Source organism: Aulonocara stuartgranti, assembly GCF_965226115.1.
Source record: "Aulonocara stuartgranti genome assembly, chromosome: 3".
Taxonomy (NCBI): domain Eukaryota; kingdom Metazoa; phylum Chordata; class Actinopteri; order Cichliformes; family Cichlidae; genus Aulonocara; species Aulonocara stuartgranti.
Window position 1 is genome coordinate 11,597,129 of NC_138941.1, and position 15,492 is coordinate 11,612,620.

Below are 15,492 nucleotides of genomic sequence, written 5' to 3' on the forward strand. Positions count from 1 at the left end.
TTAATTATCCACAAAATCATCACATTCTCTGTCAGATGAAGGTCGACTATTGAACGGCGTATATTTTAAAGGCTTTAAAACCAAGTTAACGCTGAAAGTACAAACATCACTAATGTCACATAACTCTGCCGACAAGGCATAGCTATGGCTATGAAATGCTCTTTGTGTATCACTTCTTCATTATGAAAGATGTCATTAATGCACTAGTAATGTCTCATCTGGAGTATTGTTCAATCATTTGGTCAGCAGCTAATAAGACAGATCTTAACAGACTTCAGTTAGTCCAGAATAAGGCGTCCAGATTAGTGTGAAGATGTTCATACTATACTAATATTGATCAAATGCATAATAACCTTTCTTGGCTTCCTGTACAGGCTAAAATATTCTATGGCTTACTTGTAGTTCTAAAGAAAGCAATTCTGTTAAACACACCACATTTATTCTGCTCAGCTGCAGTATCCAGATGAAATACATCATCATATTACACAGTTTTCAACAAGCTGCAATTTAGTAAATGCTCGAGTTAAAAGTAACGTTTTGTAAAACTGTTACATTTAGAGCAACTTTTAAGTGGAATAAGTTGCCTTAAAAAATTAGAGAATTATTCAAAACTTCAATGAACACTTAAAAGCCGATTTACAGAGCTTTTAGTTGTTGTAAATATTGTAAGACATGATTTGTTTTTGAAATTTGTGTAATGTGCCTCAATGTTATTGATATTATTATTATTATTATTGATTGCTTATATTTGAACAATTGTGAAACCTCACTGTGGATGTAAGAGTGAAATTATGTGGATATCTTGAATCCACTTTATTGTGTAATATTTTATGTGAGTATTTGACGGAAGACGAGCAACATCTGTTGTGGAAGCTGACGGGGTTCCTTTAGAATAAACAAACATAGGATTTATTATCACTGAATAATTCTGTATAAATCTACACAAATTATAGAAATATGTAATAGGAAACAACAAAATAATCTAAATTATAAAATAATGTGTGTGTGTGTGTGTGTGTGTGTGTGTGTGTGTGTGTGTGTGTGTGTGTGTGTGTGTGTGTGTGTGTGTGTGTGTGTGTGTGTGTGGCATGATTTTAGTGTTTGAACAGTCATGAATTATCTTTAACAGCAGGTTGGGTGTAATGTGGTAGAACTACCAGCAGGTGGGGATAAGAGACCTTTAAGGTGTTTGGTGCCACGCTCCACCTTCAGGTTTAAAACTAGTGTTAATGGAGTTTGAAGGTTGAGTTTGTTCCACGACTGCATTTCACTCACTGCCTCTGTTTGTATCTCTGTCACTGCAGGACCAACATGGAGCCAGAAGTCAGCGCTCTCAGGAGGCCGACAAACCTCACAGAAGAAAGGGAGAGAAAAAACACACCTGTGACGAGTGTGGGAAGGGTTTTACTGTGAGGGCTAAACTAAAACAGCATCAGGTCATCCACACTGGAGAGAGACCGTTCAGCTGTGACTTGTGTGGAAAGTCTTTTTCCTGGAAGGGTTACCTAAAAACACACCAACTCATCCACAGTGGAGTTAAAGCGTACAGCTGTGATCAGTGTGGCAGAGCTTTTACTCACAGTAGCAACTTACAGAGGCATCTAGTTACCCACTCTGGAATTAAGGCATACAGCTGTGACATCTGTGGAAAAACTTTCAGCCAGAGAGGGAGCCGAAATACACACCTACGCATTCACACCAGACATGATGTGTACTGCTGTGAACAGTGTGGCAAAGAGTTTATAACTCACACAGACTTACAACAACACATGTTTACCCACACTGAGGAGAGGCCTTATCAATGTGACCTGTGTGAGAAGACTTTTAAATCTCCACGTCACCTGAGACGACACCAACAGATCCACACCAGAAAGAGACTCTACAAGTGCAGCTACTGTGAGGTATGTATTTATATTGTTATCTTGTCATTTTAGCCTGACTGTTTGGAACAACTCTGCTCATTAAACTGTGTTAGCATGTTAGCAATTCTACTGCATGGAAAAGCAGCTCTGAGTGATTATTCAGATTTTCCTTTCAGTTATGATTTTAGTATTACTGTAGTATTATGGTGGTAGTATTGTAGTTATTGCAGCCCAGTAAACTGAGTGTGTTAACGGAAACAGTCAAATGTAGTTGGACGTCTGCAGAGATGCTCTTTATTTCAGGCGACGTTCAGGATACAAATGTTGAAGGACTGACTTACACTGTCTTTGTGTCTTTGTTTAGAAGCAGAGCGACACAGATGGATCCAGTTCTCAACCCTGTCATCACTGTGGTGGTGGGAAAGACTTTCATTGTGACCTCTGTGGAAAAACTTTCAGTCAGCAAATTACCCTAAAAGTACATCAACGTAGACACACTGGAGACAAACTGAAATACTGCAAAGAATGTGGGAGAAGCTTCACCACAACAAGTGAGTTAAAACAACATGAACTGATTCACAGTGGGGTTAAAAAGCACCTCTGTGATCAGTGTGGGTCATCCTTCACCACTGCAAGGGACCTTAAATTACACAAACGAGTCCACACAGGAGAGAAACCACACAAGTGCAGACACTGTGAGAGAAGCTTCTCACAGTCAGGTAATCGTAACATTCATGAACGTACACACATGGAAGGAAACTACAGCTGTGACCAGTGTGACAAGAGCTTCAGGAATCTCAGTTCATACTCTGCACACAAACGATCCCACGTTACTAATAAACTGTTTCACTGTTACCAATGTGCCCAAACATTCACCTCATTGTCTGCTCTGTGCAAACATCAGCGCGATCACTCAGGGCTGAAATCACTCCCATCACTGGATCACAGTGAATCTGAAGACACAGAAAGATCCTCTGGTTTCAGTGTCAGACTCAAAAAGCTTGAGATCAGGCTCCACAGAGTTCAGATAGAATCATTTAAACTTGTGTTGAACTGAACTGGTTGCTGGGCTGAACTTCTACATAATACAGATCTACATGGGATCTTCTTTTCTGTTTTTTACTGAGTCAGTTTTGTCCTTTTTTCTCTGTCCTGGTTTTGCTCGTCTGTAAATGATTGAAACTCAGTCAAATAGTTCATTGTTCTCCAGCAAAACGTTTTGGAAACTCATGTTTAACCTTTAAAACTCTGACATGTTTTAGCACACAAGGCTTCATCGGGGAGTTCACTCATGATTGGACCATGAGAACAAAGGTTTTTAGTTCTTTCAAAGAGAGTCTTGGAGATGTTTGATGTTTCTGTTTTTCTGAAACCACCTGAAAGAAAAACTATTTTTCTTGCTTTATGTAGTGTGGAAGTTTTTAATGTTTCTTCATCTGTGATGTTCTTGAATGTGTTCACGTGAAGATGGTACAAATAAACTGTCCTTTCAGCTTTAGCTCCTAATTTATTCATTATTTATGGATGTAGCACAGCAGCCGTCTCTTGATTAACACATGGAGGGCTCGGGATCTGATGGTGTCGTCTCCCTAATTTGCCCACTCAGTAAATCTCACTCATGGCCAAGAAATTGAAATAAACCTTGTTTCCCTGCTGGATAGTGATCCACTGTAACTCTGCTCCTCCTTCCTGTTTAGGATTTCTGTGGCTGAAGTAAAATTCCCTCCATCCATCACTTATCCCAGCTAACCCAAAGTGAAATAAAGTTTTGCTGGTCTTAAAAAAGCATTACAATAATGGGCATTACCAATGCAAACTAAATCATACAGAAGATGAAAGAAGAGACTTTGATCAGTTAATAAAGCTCATGATCTGGATTCATTGTGGCTGCTACACAGATACTTCTGGGTCACTTCTCTCAGTTAGGAACCTTCCTCACCAAACTGACTGTTGGACCACACCCCTGGTTTCATGAGAAATTGTTTCAGCCATGATTTCTCTTCCTGTATTTCAGAGTAAAGACTGAAGTGACAAATGGAAGCATGTTTAAAAAACACAATGTGAGAGAGACGTTGAGGTCCTTAGAAGTTACCCTGGGTTTTTCTGTCACCCTGCTAGATGTTACACACCTTGTTATTGGACTGATTTCTACTGCTGGACTACTCCTGCGGAGAGTAACAATACTCTTACTAATTAGCTCCCTTTCACAGCTTTGGGGATATTTATTTTTGTGTTTGCAGCGCTGTGAGCCAGAACAGCGAGAGAAAAATCTGCAACAGCGACGAGCCGAATGCTTACGTGAATCGCAGCAGCTGCACATGTGCTACGCTGAATTAGAGGATATCTTTGCTCTGGATTTCTATTTCTACTTTTTCATTTCTATATGATTCTTCTTGCATCTAAACAAAGATGATTCAATTTGCTAAATGTTGATGGCTCTTCGTGCTCAGGTGTAAATGAGACGTAATATTTGCTCTTGGTTTGGTTCTCCTGTACAGAACCTTGCAGTACAACAGAAACCTAAAAACATTATTTGTAGTTGTTATTCTTAGTTGTTCTGCTGCCTAAATACCACAGGGTCTGATTATGAAGTTATTGAGCTGCACATACTTTACGACCTGCTTAAGTTCGAGGTCACAGCGTCTGTAGAGCAGCTGGAACATAATGAAGTCTACAAGGTTAAAGTTTTCTCTTCAGTTATTGTTCTTTCTGCTGCTTGGTTTGATGGATCTGAGAGCTTTTGTTTTTATTATTGTTATTATAATTATCATTAATATTTTACTCTCTAGAAGCTTTAAAATAGTGTTTGTGTTTGAAAAAATTGATTTAAGAATTGACCTGAAACATCTGTCCTTCTGAAAATCGCCCAAAGGCACGGAGACAAAGTCAAAGGATGCAACCTGTAACTTTCTCTTCCTTCATGTCAGGACCATCATCCATGATTTATATAAAATGCATATAGCAACAGTAGCACTTTAGTTTGGACTTTATGATTTCTGTAACTGGAAAATATTATTTTGTTTAAAGACAGAAGTGACCGCATAGTTGCAACATCAAAGGGAAATATTAATTAATTAGCATCAAGTATATTTGTTGCTTAAGCGTTTGCACTATAACTTAAGTAGGATTATAACTTTTAAGGAAGGAAAGATTTCAGATATTTAGTTCACTGTTTCAGTTATTTTATATGAAATTAAAACATTTACGTTGGTCAAATATGATGCTCTAAATCAAATAAAAGTTTGAAAATAAATGATGTATTTTTAAATGCTGCAACAAATGTTCACAAAAAGTAACTATAATTAAAACCAGTTAAACAAAATCAAATGTTTGAATCATGCTTAACCAAATGCCAGGCTGGAGAGCTGAACCTAAAGTATACGTAGAAAGATTTCAACATCTGAGCAGTTTTTAATGTTTTTATCACATATAAATGTCACAGCAGTGGGTCCTGGCCCAATGCTTTGTGTTTTTGGTTTTCTTTGACTCTTGTTTTTCTTGGTTTTTGTTCTTCTTATTTATCAGGCTCTCAGTAATCTTAGTTCTCCCTCCCTCAGTGTTCATTTCAGCCTGTGTTTAGTTTCTGTTCCCGTGTCCCACGTTTCATCGTTTCATGTCGAGTCAGCCCTGTCTCTCTGTTTCCTGTGTCTCCCCAGTCAGCCCCGCCTCCCTCGGGCACTCATGTGTGATACAGAGTAATAAACCTGACTACATTTGCTACACTCTCTTTATTACCTGTTACTTTAAAATTCATACACTAATTATGTCTGCCCATCTCTCTAATGTGAAGGTCAAAGGTCAACATCCCAGTGACATAAGAATAATCCCAAAGGGGCAAAGGCAGCGGTTAATTTAGCACATTTAGCATTAAGGGTACAGCAAGGATATACTTTTACTTATTGTGGCAGGGGTGTGGTCTCTGGCCTGCTGCAGTGGAGGCTGGTGGCGGGACGTTGGACGGCACAGGTGAGGGTGATGGAGCTCATGACTCTCCCCTTTATAGTGACGGAGGAGACTGGCGTGGGGGAAGCGTGTAGTGGAGGAAGCCGAGGAGAGAGCTGGTTTCTGGCTACAAAGACGGCGTCAAACCAGAAAAGATTGCTCGTGGTCAAATAATGTGTAATAATAATGAAATAAATAGGCCATTGGGAAAAACGGGATTTTGAAATAAAGACTGACTTTGAAAAAAGGACATTTTGGATTAAAAATGGCTGGGAATAAATAAAATGCCTCAGGAATAATCTCTGTTATTGTGAAAAATAATGATCATGAAATAATATTTCACAATAATAAGTAAATTTATATAGCAGAATGCAATATATTTCACAATAATGAGCTTTTTTTCAAAATGTGTTCAATTATTTCACAATATCATTCTCACATTACATATCTGTGTCTTATTTATTCACATAGTTATTTATTTCATCATGACTTATTTATTTATTTAATTTTGAACACTTTGGAGTTCCATATGGTTGTAGTGGGCTTGTAATGTAAATGTGGTCTGATTAAATGTGACATTAATGCTGACGCTGCATAAACCTGATAAAACAGTTCTATTAGTGGGTCTGTGTGATCAGCATCAGTGGGTGAAGGTGAGGCCTTGACTAGTAGAACGTCATGTTGGTGTTTAACAACACATGAGCCAACATCAGACTCCGAGCGCTACGATGCTAAAGATCAGAAGATCCAGTGTGACATCATCGTTACCTGGCAACAGCAGCCCTCATCTGACTTTATTGGAGGATATTTACACCAGCAACACGGTTTAGTTTGATATGACGGATTAACAACATGCGCTGTGATATCCAGTTCATCTGTAACAGATACTGGATCTAATCAGTCAGCAGATATTTGATCAGCTTATTTATAATTATACTAGAAACAAACACAACTGTGTTGGTGATTCATGCAAACTTGCATATCAGCCTTTGAAGGTTTTGTAGTATTGAGAACAAAGAGGTTGTGTTAGGGCTGAAAAGCCCGACTTGTTCTCCTCTGCAGGTCATCAAATGCACCACAGAAGTTTGTATTTGCACAGCCTGTATATGTTTGCTGGCTTTATTATTCTCTGTTCAAAGACAGTAAATATGGAAAATGTCTCATGTAGTATCAGCTTCATGTAAAATGACTGCAAACATTTAGAGAACATGTGCTGCTGTTTGTCCTACATTTCAACACTGAATGAACCCTGAAAACATGATGGCAGCTGGCAGGTTGGAGTTCACATGAAATATCGGCTGTATGAAGACTGGAAATATAGATGATAAAAACATGCAGCCAAACATTTGTGGACATGAATAAACTATCTGATCCAAAAAGCAGGAAGTGACACAGCTAGAAAGTGTGTAACAGCTGAAGTCAAATGTGATGCAGAGTTGAATCTGCACTTGGATCCATCTGTGAAAGGTCCACATGTAGGGATCACATGAGTCCTGATGTTTGTCAGTCAGCTTGATAACTCCATCTACTGTGGCTACATATACTGGGCTGGTAGCTCCACAGTGTTGGAAAGAAACTATTAAATGTGCAAAGTTTAAAATCAGAGGCTCTTCTAACACAGGAGCCATGTTGAGTTTAGATCACAGCCGACCACCGGAAATGGCTGAAATCAAATGGAATGAAGCCCATTGACAGCCAGCAGGTCTAAACAGGAACGCACCCATTTGTATGTGTGGCAATGATGTGGCTGCGGCTGACACAGGATTGGTTCAAACTAAACATCAGACACATTTCACAGAGTTCACAAATAAACTCGCGTTTTTATTTTTGAAGATGATCATAAAGTAGAATTGATGGTCCAGTAGAAACAGCAGGAGGTTTGAGCCCTTCTGATGGCAAGGCAAGGCAAGTTTATTTGTATAGCACAATTCAACAACAAGGTGATTCAAAGTGCTTTACAGAGACATTAGAAACAAAAACAAATAAAAAGCATGATTTAAAATTGATTAAAACAAGCAAACAAACAAACTAACTAATTAACAAACAAACAAACAAAACAGTATATAAAATCAAAACAGATCAGAACAGTAGATAAAATCAGTAGTTAAATGTAAGTTTTGAAATTTAAGCTTAAAAGTGTGGATTTGGTGCTTTATTCAAATGCAGCTGAGAACAGGTGAGTCTTCAACCTGGATTTAAATAAACTGAGTGTTTCAGCTGATCTGAGGCTTTCTGGGAGTTTGTTCCAGATATAAGTAGCATAAAAGCTGAATGCAGCTTCTCCGTGTCTGGTTCTGACTCTGGGAACTGATAAAAGACCGGATCCAGATGACCTGAGGGATCTGGAAGGTTCATACTGGGTCAGGAGGTCACTGATGTATTTTGGTCCTAAACCATTCAGAGCTTTATAGACCAGCATCAGAACTTTAAAGTCTATCCTCTGACGGACAGGCAGCCAGTGTAAGGACCTCAGAGCTGGACTGATGTGGTCCACTTTTTTGGTCTTAGTGAGGACTCGAGCAGCAGAGTTCTGAATGAGCTGTACTTGTCTGACTGATGTTTTAGGTAGACCTGTAAAGATGCTGTTACAGTAGTCAAGCCTACTAAAGATGAATGCATGGACTAGTTTTTCCAGGTCCTGTTGAGACATCAGATCTTTTATCCTTGAAATATTCTTGAGGCGATAGTAAGCTGATTTTGTTATTGTCTTAATGTGTTTTTCTAAGTTTAGGTCTGCATCCATCACTACACCCAAATTTCTCGCCTGGTTTGTGGTTTTTAGATGTATAGATTGAAGTTCTCTGGTGACCTGTAATCGTTTTTCTTTGGCGCAAAGACTATTACCTCAGTTTTGTTTTTGTTTAGCTGGAGAAAATTGTACGGGGCCTTGGTCTCCTGATGACATTGTGATATATATTTGTGTGTCATCTGCATAGCTGTGATAGTTTATTTTGTTGTTCTTTATAATCTGTGCCAGTGGGAGCATGTAAATGTTAAACAGAAAGGGTCCCAAGATGGAACCTTGGGGAACTCCACATGTGATACTTGTCTGCTCAGATGTGAAGTTACCTATTGATACAAAGTATTTCCTGTTTTCTACGTATGTTTTGAACCAGTTTAGTACAGTTCCTGAAAGACCTGTCCAGTTCTCCAGTCGTTTGAGTAATATGTTGTGGTCAACTGTATCAAATGCTGCACTGAGATCCAGTAAAACTAAAACTGACATTTTTCCACTGTCTGTATTCAGACATATGTCATTAAACAGCAGAAACAGGATTTGGAGGAAGATGTTAATAGATTAGAAAGAATTGTACACTGTGAATCAATGCAAGTCTTTCTATATAGACAGATCTGTAATAATCCCTCAGGCAGGTTCCTCTGGGACAGTCACAGATAGAGACACCAATTCTGACATCCTTTGAAAGCCTGACTTTGAATTTTCATCACTCGTCATGCACACAGATGTTAATTCTACATATTCCTGGTACTGAACTCTAAATCAATATGAAGAAAATGCTCCTGCTAATCTGCATCTATGTTGATATCAAATCCTTTTCCAGCACATGGATAAATCTCTATAAATCTTTCAGTCTGATCAGAATGGGCTCAGTGTTGTTATTGCAGCTCCCTGATGTTTGAAAAGCTAAATGTCCATTTTAAAGTGCTCGTGTGTAGGATTGTGTTTTCTTCCTTTGTGCAGTTCTTACAGTAAACATGTTTGAATGTTTCCTGTTCCCCTGATGCTTCTTCCTGTTGGATAAAATTGGTTTGAATAACATGTTCTTATAGGTTTTAATGAACTTCAAACTGGGATCGACTTACAAAACTGTCTCATTTTATTGGAACGATCCACATTTGCATCCATTCACGGTACATTTGACATCTGAACACGTTTGTACACATGATGAAAGGACAGATGGTGTTTGTGTGTCCTTCTTAAACTTAGTGTGGATGTTTCATCATGTAGAACTACTTAGAACAAAGTCTTTGGAACATTTGGAGAACACGTTTAGGAAAGTAACATCCTGGTAGAACATTTTCTTAAAGCAAAGCAGAGCTGCAACATGACTGTGAGGATTCAGAAGAATAAAGTCAGAATTCTTTATTATTATGAAGACTAAAGTGCACCTTAATGCTGCCGATGAACACACATGTTCTTTGTGAAAGCATGTGTGAGCACAGCTGACATGCACCACACTGACCCCACTCGCCCCATTTCTTCATCCACTTCTTCATCCACTTCTTGCTCTTGTGCTTGAAATGAGACGCAGCAAAAGTCGGAGGCTCTAAAATCCACAAGAAGGGGGCTCGTTAGATCAGGATACTGGATGTGATCCATAGAAAACATGGATAATACACCACTTTATTTGAAGCATCTGTAGCACTGCCTCAGTTCTGGATGTTCCCACAGACTCCTCTGTGCACCTAAAGGAAAGGTCAAGGGTCAGCAGCACATGTAGTTGGGACAATTCTTCAGTCGCACAAACTACATAATCATTTTCCTCCAATGACGACTTTTCACTTGCAGAAATGGTCCTGTGTGATTTCCAGGCTGTGATATAAAAACTAGTTCCTAATGGCAGCGACTCACTCAGTAAACATGTGTTTCCTTCACCAACCTCACACACAGATCCAATAAGATCAGGAAGTGGGCAGTATAGTACAATATGTGTTATTCTGTGCTGCACTGCCCAAACTAAAGATCTGCTGAAGTGTTGGAAATGATCCAGATGTTTATTTTGGACGATACAGCAGAAGATCAGACATGAAAGTGGAGATAACACAGAAGACCTGCAGCAAAGGTCAGAGGTCAGACTGGGCCCTGGATTCAACAATGAGCCAATGATCATCAAGCAGTGACTAAAGCAGAGCCCTGACGTTCTGACATTCATCACACAGTCAGAACAAATGTCTGCTGATGACTTCATCTCATGAAACGACTGATAGATGTCAGTTCATTGATCAGCTGAGCTGCTGATCTTCATCGTCACAGAAACATTCAGCTTGTTTCAATCAGTAAATAACTCCCACTACTCCCAGTTTGAACTGTTCCCACTCAAAATGCTGTGAGAACAATGATCATTGTAGAACTTCACAAACATCACGTGTTGTTTTCCACATGTAAGATCAGCAAACACACAGAAACTTCCTGTTGCCACACACGGCCTCTAAAATCTCTTCCACGCTTTCTGTCTGAAGTCCACTCTCTGTGTCGGATCCACAGGAAACAACAAGATCTTATTAACATGGTTTTCAATGTGTCTCCTTCCAAAAAGTCCAACCAATGAACAAATGTGTGTATTTGTGGAGGCCGAACAAAAGCATGACACATTCCTCTGTTTCTATAAACTGGAGTCAAACACAAACATGAAGAGTTTCACTGACAGACTCCAAAATGCCCCCACAGTGGATCAAAGGGAAATCCTACAGTGTGGCCAGAGACTCTTAATGGCTCCAACATCAACACATCCACAATGTTGGATCCAGTTCTGCCTCACAGAGTTACTAAGACACACCCTCTGCCAGCATCACAACAGCTCCACCTGCTTCACCTGCCTCCTCAGCATCTGTACACCTGAAGAGAAAAGAAAGGCTCCAACAGCTCAAATCTACAAAGGATTCATGAAGTTTCATCCAACAATAACATGTTTGCCTTCCACAGTGTGCTGTTAGACACCACTGTACCTCTGCCATTTCAAAAAGAGCAGCTTGGGAACATTTTGGCTCCAAACACTTTGTGTTTAAGTTCTTTGTTTTCTTTGTGAAGCCGACAACATCTGGAGCTTTGTGACTCATAGAAACATCATTTTGTTCTTTAGATGACAGCAGATTGGGACTGAATAATCAATCACTATCAAACCAATAAAGACAAACATGCTGATTTTACAGGAACTTTGTTGGAGAAGCTGCAAAGACATGAAACTGGTGGAGATCCCAAACCAGTTGATAGTGCTGGTTATTCCAAATAAAGCTGTTTCCCTTTGAGATGAAATGACTTTGTGTCCTGATATATAATAAAGATGTTGTTGTTTTTGAGCCCCTGTATTAAAAGTAGCTTAAAGTCAGCTTGAGTTTGATGTCTTTATGTCAAAGCTGCTCATGATGTTGAGCTGCTGATGGAATAAAAACAATATAAAAGCATGTAGTCCAGACTTAAATGTAGCCTGTTGTTAGCTGAGGTCCACACACAGTGTTTGACAGTGTAAAGTGTGTGAAAGGGCTGCTGGTGGAGCTCACTAGGATGAGCAGGTGACCACGAGGTGGAGAGCAGCTGGCCTGGCTTTGACCCGGGCCACGCCCCCTTTCTCTCTGCTTTGCTGTCACTTATCTTCACTGCTCTGTCCAATAAAGCTGAAAAAGGCCCCGAATCAAAGAAATCTGCTGCAGCCTCTGAAACGTCTTCTGTTTCCTTCCCGACGGCTTTTTCACCGTCAGCCCATCAGACAGTCCAGCAGCATTTATGATGATGTCATGATGTTGAAGAGGCTGCTACGGTGGCCTCCCATGACCCCCAGCCTCATCACAGCTGAGATGCAGACATTTGAAAACATTCAGCAGACAACTGAATAACAGTCCAACACAACAGTCTGTGTGCAGACACACACTGACCTTTCATATAGTCAAACACAGCTGGTTGAGTCATTTCTCTGTGAGTCTAAACACAGCACATACAGAGAAATGTAGACAGGATGTGCAGCCAGTGCAGTAAATGGTCTCAATATCAGCTCTTTAGAAAATGATCCTGATGAACATGAAACTAACATCCAATGAGAAACAGCTTCCTTGTTTCATGTCCAATAACAATAAATGCAGAGATGATAAAGAGCTGTTCTATTGTAAAATGCTGAGATGATTATTAGACAGAACCCAGCGGCTCACCAAAAGCCTGCATTGAAAATCTATATGAAAGTCATCTATGCTCATATATGGCAAAATCCTGTAACTGTCACTGTGTTTTTGATCTGTGCTCTTGTTGGTTGGACAAGTTTGTAAATGACAAAGAGCTCAGTGGACTTTGCATCCATCACATCCTGTTAGATGTTTGTTTTTCCTTCACAGCTTTGTGATGAAGGCTGAAGAACAGAGATATGAACTATTGCCAACATGAATCCTGATGCATGACGTGGGCACAGACCCACCAAAGCAACACTCAGCTCACCTCATTCCAGGCGCTGGTCTGCTGGAGACCATGAGCCTTGTTAGTCACACATCAGCACCGTGGTAGGAAACAGCCTCCATCATTTCATTAGATCTGAGAACTTTAAACACTTTAAACACTGAGAACTTTAAACAATGATGGAAAGTGTTATAAATGACTTGTTGGCCTCTGATCTGTCACAAACAGCTGAAACGTGTCTCTCATGAGTCACATGAAGGTTTTTGACACAAAGGACAAAAAGTAGCTGCAGTCAGTTTGTGTCATTTTTATATTTATTCATCTGGGAGAAAAATCTGAGGGACATTAAAATGTGTTTTCAACAGAGACAAGAACATGAATATAACAGAACAGGTAAATGAACATGTTTCAAGTAAACAGCTGGACTGATCAGGTCCAAACACAGAGTGATAAACTTGTCAAACAGCTGTCATATCTTTATATAGAAGCTCTTTATAAATGCTGCTCACTGCAGTCTGTTTACTAATAATGTCAAAGTGTTAGAAACACAGAAACATCAGAATGGTCTTTGTTCACAGAAACCTGTCTGGGATCCTTTGTTGTTCTTTTGATGCAGAGTTACATTATAAATATAAAGAGTTATTTCAGAGTCTCATCAGTTTTCCTGCATGTCTTTATTTAACACATCAGCAGGGCTGAAGCTCTCATGTTAAACACACACTGATCTATGGACACGTTCATGTGTTTCTAACAGAACCAGGCTGTTATCAGCCTGCACTAACATTATGTCACACACACTGAATGTAACAGTGACAGTTTACATCATCACACAATCAGCTGTGATTGTTTCACTGTCATCAAACGAGTCAACAGGAAGTAGAATCAATAGAAACCAATCATTTCCTGACAGCATGTCTGATGGAAATAAGTGCAGATTATGTATGAAGTCTAACTGCACACAGTAACTGTGTTACAATAAGGACTTAACAGCGCCCTCTGCTGGAGTGTTTCAGTACTGCGTTAACTAGAATACACCACCTCCTCCTCACACCACCTGCTACAGCTCTACTCTTCTATGACTACAGTCATCCACAGCACTGATGTGAGGTCACATGGTTCATATGTAAGGAGCACAGCTGACCTCAGGTCAGTTTAATGACTGTGAGCAGCAGCTGTGTTATTGTCACTGTGACAGGGAGACACTCTCAGACACAGCGCTCATGTCAGCTTGTTCTCATGCAGGAGGATCAGGAGCTCCATGTTTGTCTTTCTGTTTGAATCATGATGTGTTTGTGCCATCAGAGTCTGTCATGAGTACTCAGGGTTTCACAGCAGCTCTTCTGGATGCTGACGAGGACTCCAACCTCATGTTTCACCTCTCTGAGCTTCTGATGTCTGTGAACACTCGTGTTTCTTCTCTGGGCTCATCTGGACAAAAACACCTTTCTGTGTTTGGCTGCAGCCTCATTCTGACTGACAGGAAGTGTGTTATCCATGAGCTGCACTTCTGTCAGGAAGTTTCCTGCTGTGTTTCCTGTCTGTGGACAAACACGAGTGTTCCAGCTGAGGACTTGGTTCCTTCCACCTGTCCATACAGGACATCACGCTGTCTGCAGCTCTGTAAATGCAGCTCCAGGTCCTTCCACGTGCTGCTCTGTATTTGTGCAGTTTGTAGTGTGTCCTGGGAAACGTAGCACACATGGTGTTCTTCTGCTGTTTCCTCCTTTCACTGAGTGTGAAACACTGACGCTGTGCTGTTGTTCACAGAGGGGAGCTGATTCTAGCTGCAGCTGGACTCTGTCATCTAACTGAATGTGTTGGTGCTGATCACGGGGCTCTGAGGGGGGAGCAGCAGGAGGACTCTGGATGCTGACGTCAGTGTATCTGTGGAAGCTCCCACAGCGTGTCTGTCATTCAATATTGTGCTGTATATTGTATCTATGCAAAGATGAACAGACTGTGTGTTCACTGGTCTCTGTGCTGCAGCTCTGATGTCATCATCACTCCCTCCTCCACCCTCAGCAGTCCCAGCATGCTGCTGTGGTGCACCCCACCCTCACTCTACACCTGAGCCACAGACCACACCCTCCACCTCAATATACACCACAGTTTTCTCTGCTGTGGAAATGAGATCAGGAGGAAATCATCATTATTATTATTTAATAAACGCTCACATTAATGTGGGCTTATTTGTTTCATATTAGAAACATTAGTTGAGTGTTTTTAGTATAAAATGGTCAAAGTCCCTCTTTTTGCTCCTCCCCTCACCTGTGGATGGGCGGTGCTGTTACCGTGGTGACAGCTTGGATGTGTTTCAGTCCTGCCTGGTTATCACTGCAGGAATCTTTCACATTTATTACAGGTAATAACTCTGATTTTTCTGTGTATTATGAACCAAATGTATCCTGATACACACAGAGATGGATGAGCAGAGGTTGTTTTTGCAGTTTATGTAGTTACTATGGACTTAATGCATACATATTATTAAAATTAGGGCTATAACAGTTGTATTGATGTATAGCAACTTGAAATGCTCCCACAAATGGCTCCACAGCATGTAAAAATATAACA

The 15,492-nt window shown here is 40.2% G+C and overlaps 2 protein-coding genes across 6 annotated transcripts in view; one reads left to right on the top strand and one right to left on the bottom strand.

The window, feature by feature from the left end:
* Positions 1-3,360, top strand: part of LOC309702279 (uncharacterized protein) — a 164,537-nt gene extending 161,177 nt beyond the window's left edge. For both annotated transcript variants that reach the window (XM_082526877.1, XM_082526876.1), the window contains 2 exons: positions 1,305-1,901; positions 2,227-3,360. In XM_082526877.1, the coding sequence (XP_082383003.1) occupies positions 1,305-1,901; positions 2,227-2,919 (1,290 nt within the window). In that variant the 3' untranslated portion in view covers positions 2,920-3,360. The remainder of the gene's footprint in view (positions 1-1,304; positions 1,902-2,226) is intronic.
* The window catches only part of LOC309702173 (protein NLRC3-like), a 132,347-nt gene that overhangs the window by 2,926 nt on the left and 113,929 nt on the right, over positions 1-15,492 (bottom strand). For 3 of the 4 annotated variants that reach the window (XM_082526645.1, XM_082526644.1, XM_082526642.1), the window contains one exon: positions 15,357-15,492. This exon is cut by the window's right edge and continues 1,555 nt beyond it. The exons of the other annotated variant lie outside the window; for it this stretch is intronic. The gene's annotated coding sequence lies outside the window, so the exon portion shown is untranslated. Of the gene's footprint in view, positions 1-15,356 lie in introns of those variants that run through there. 4 annotated transcript variants of the gene reach the window in all.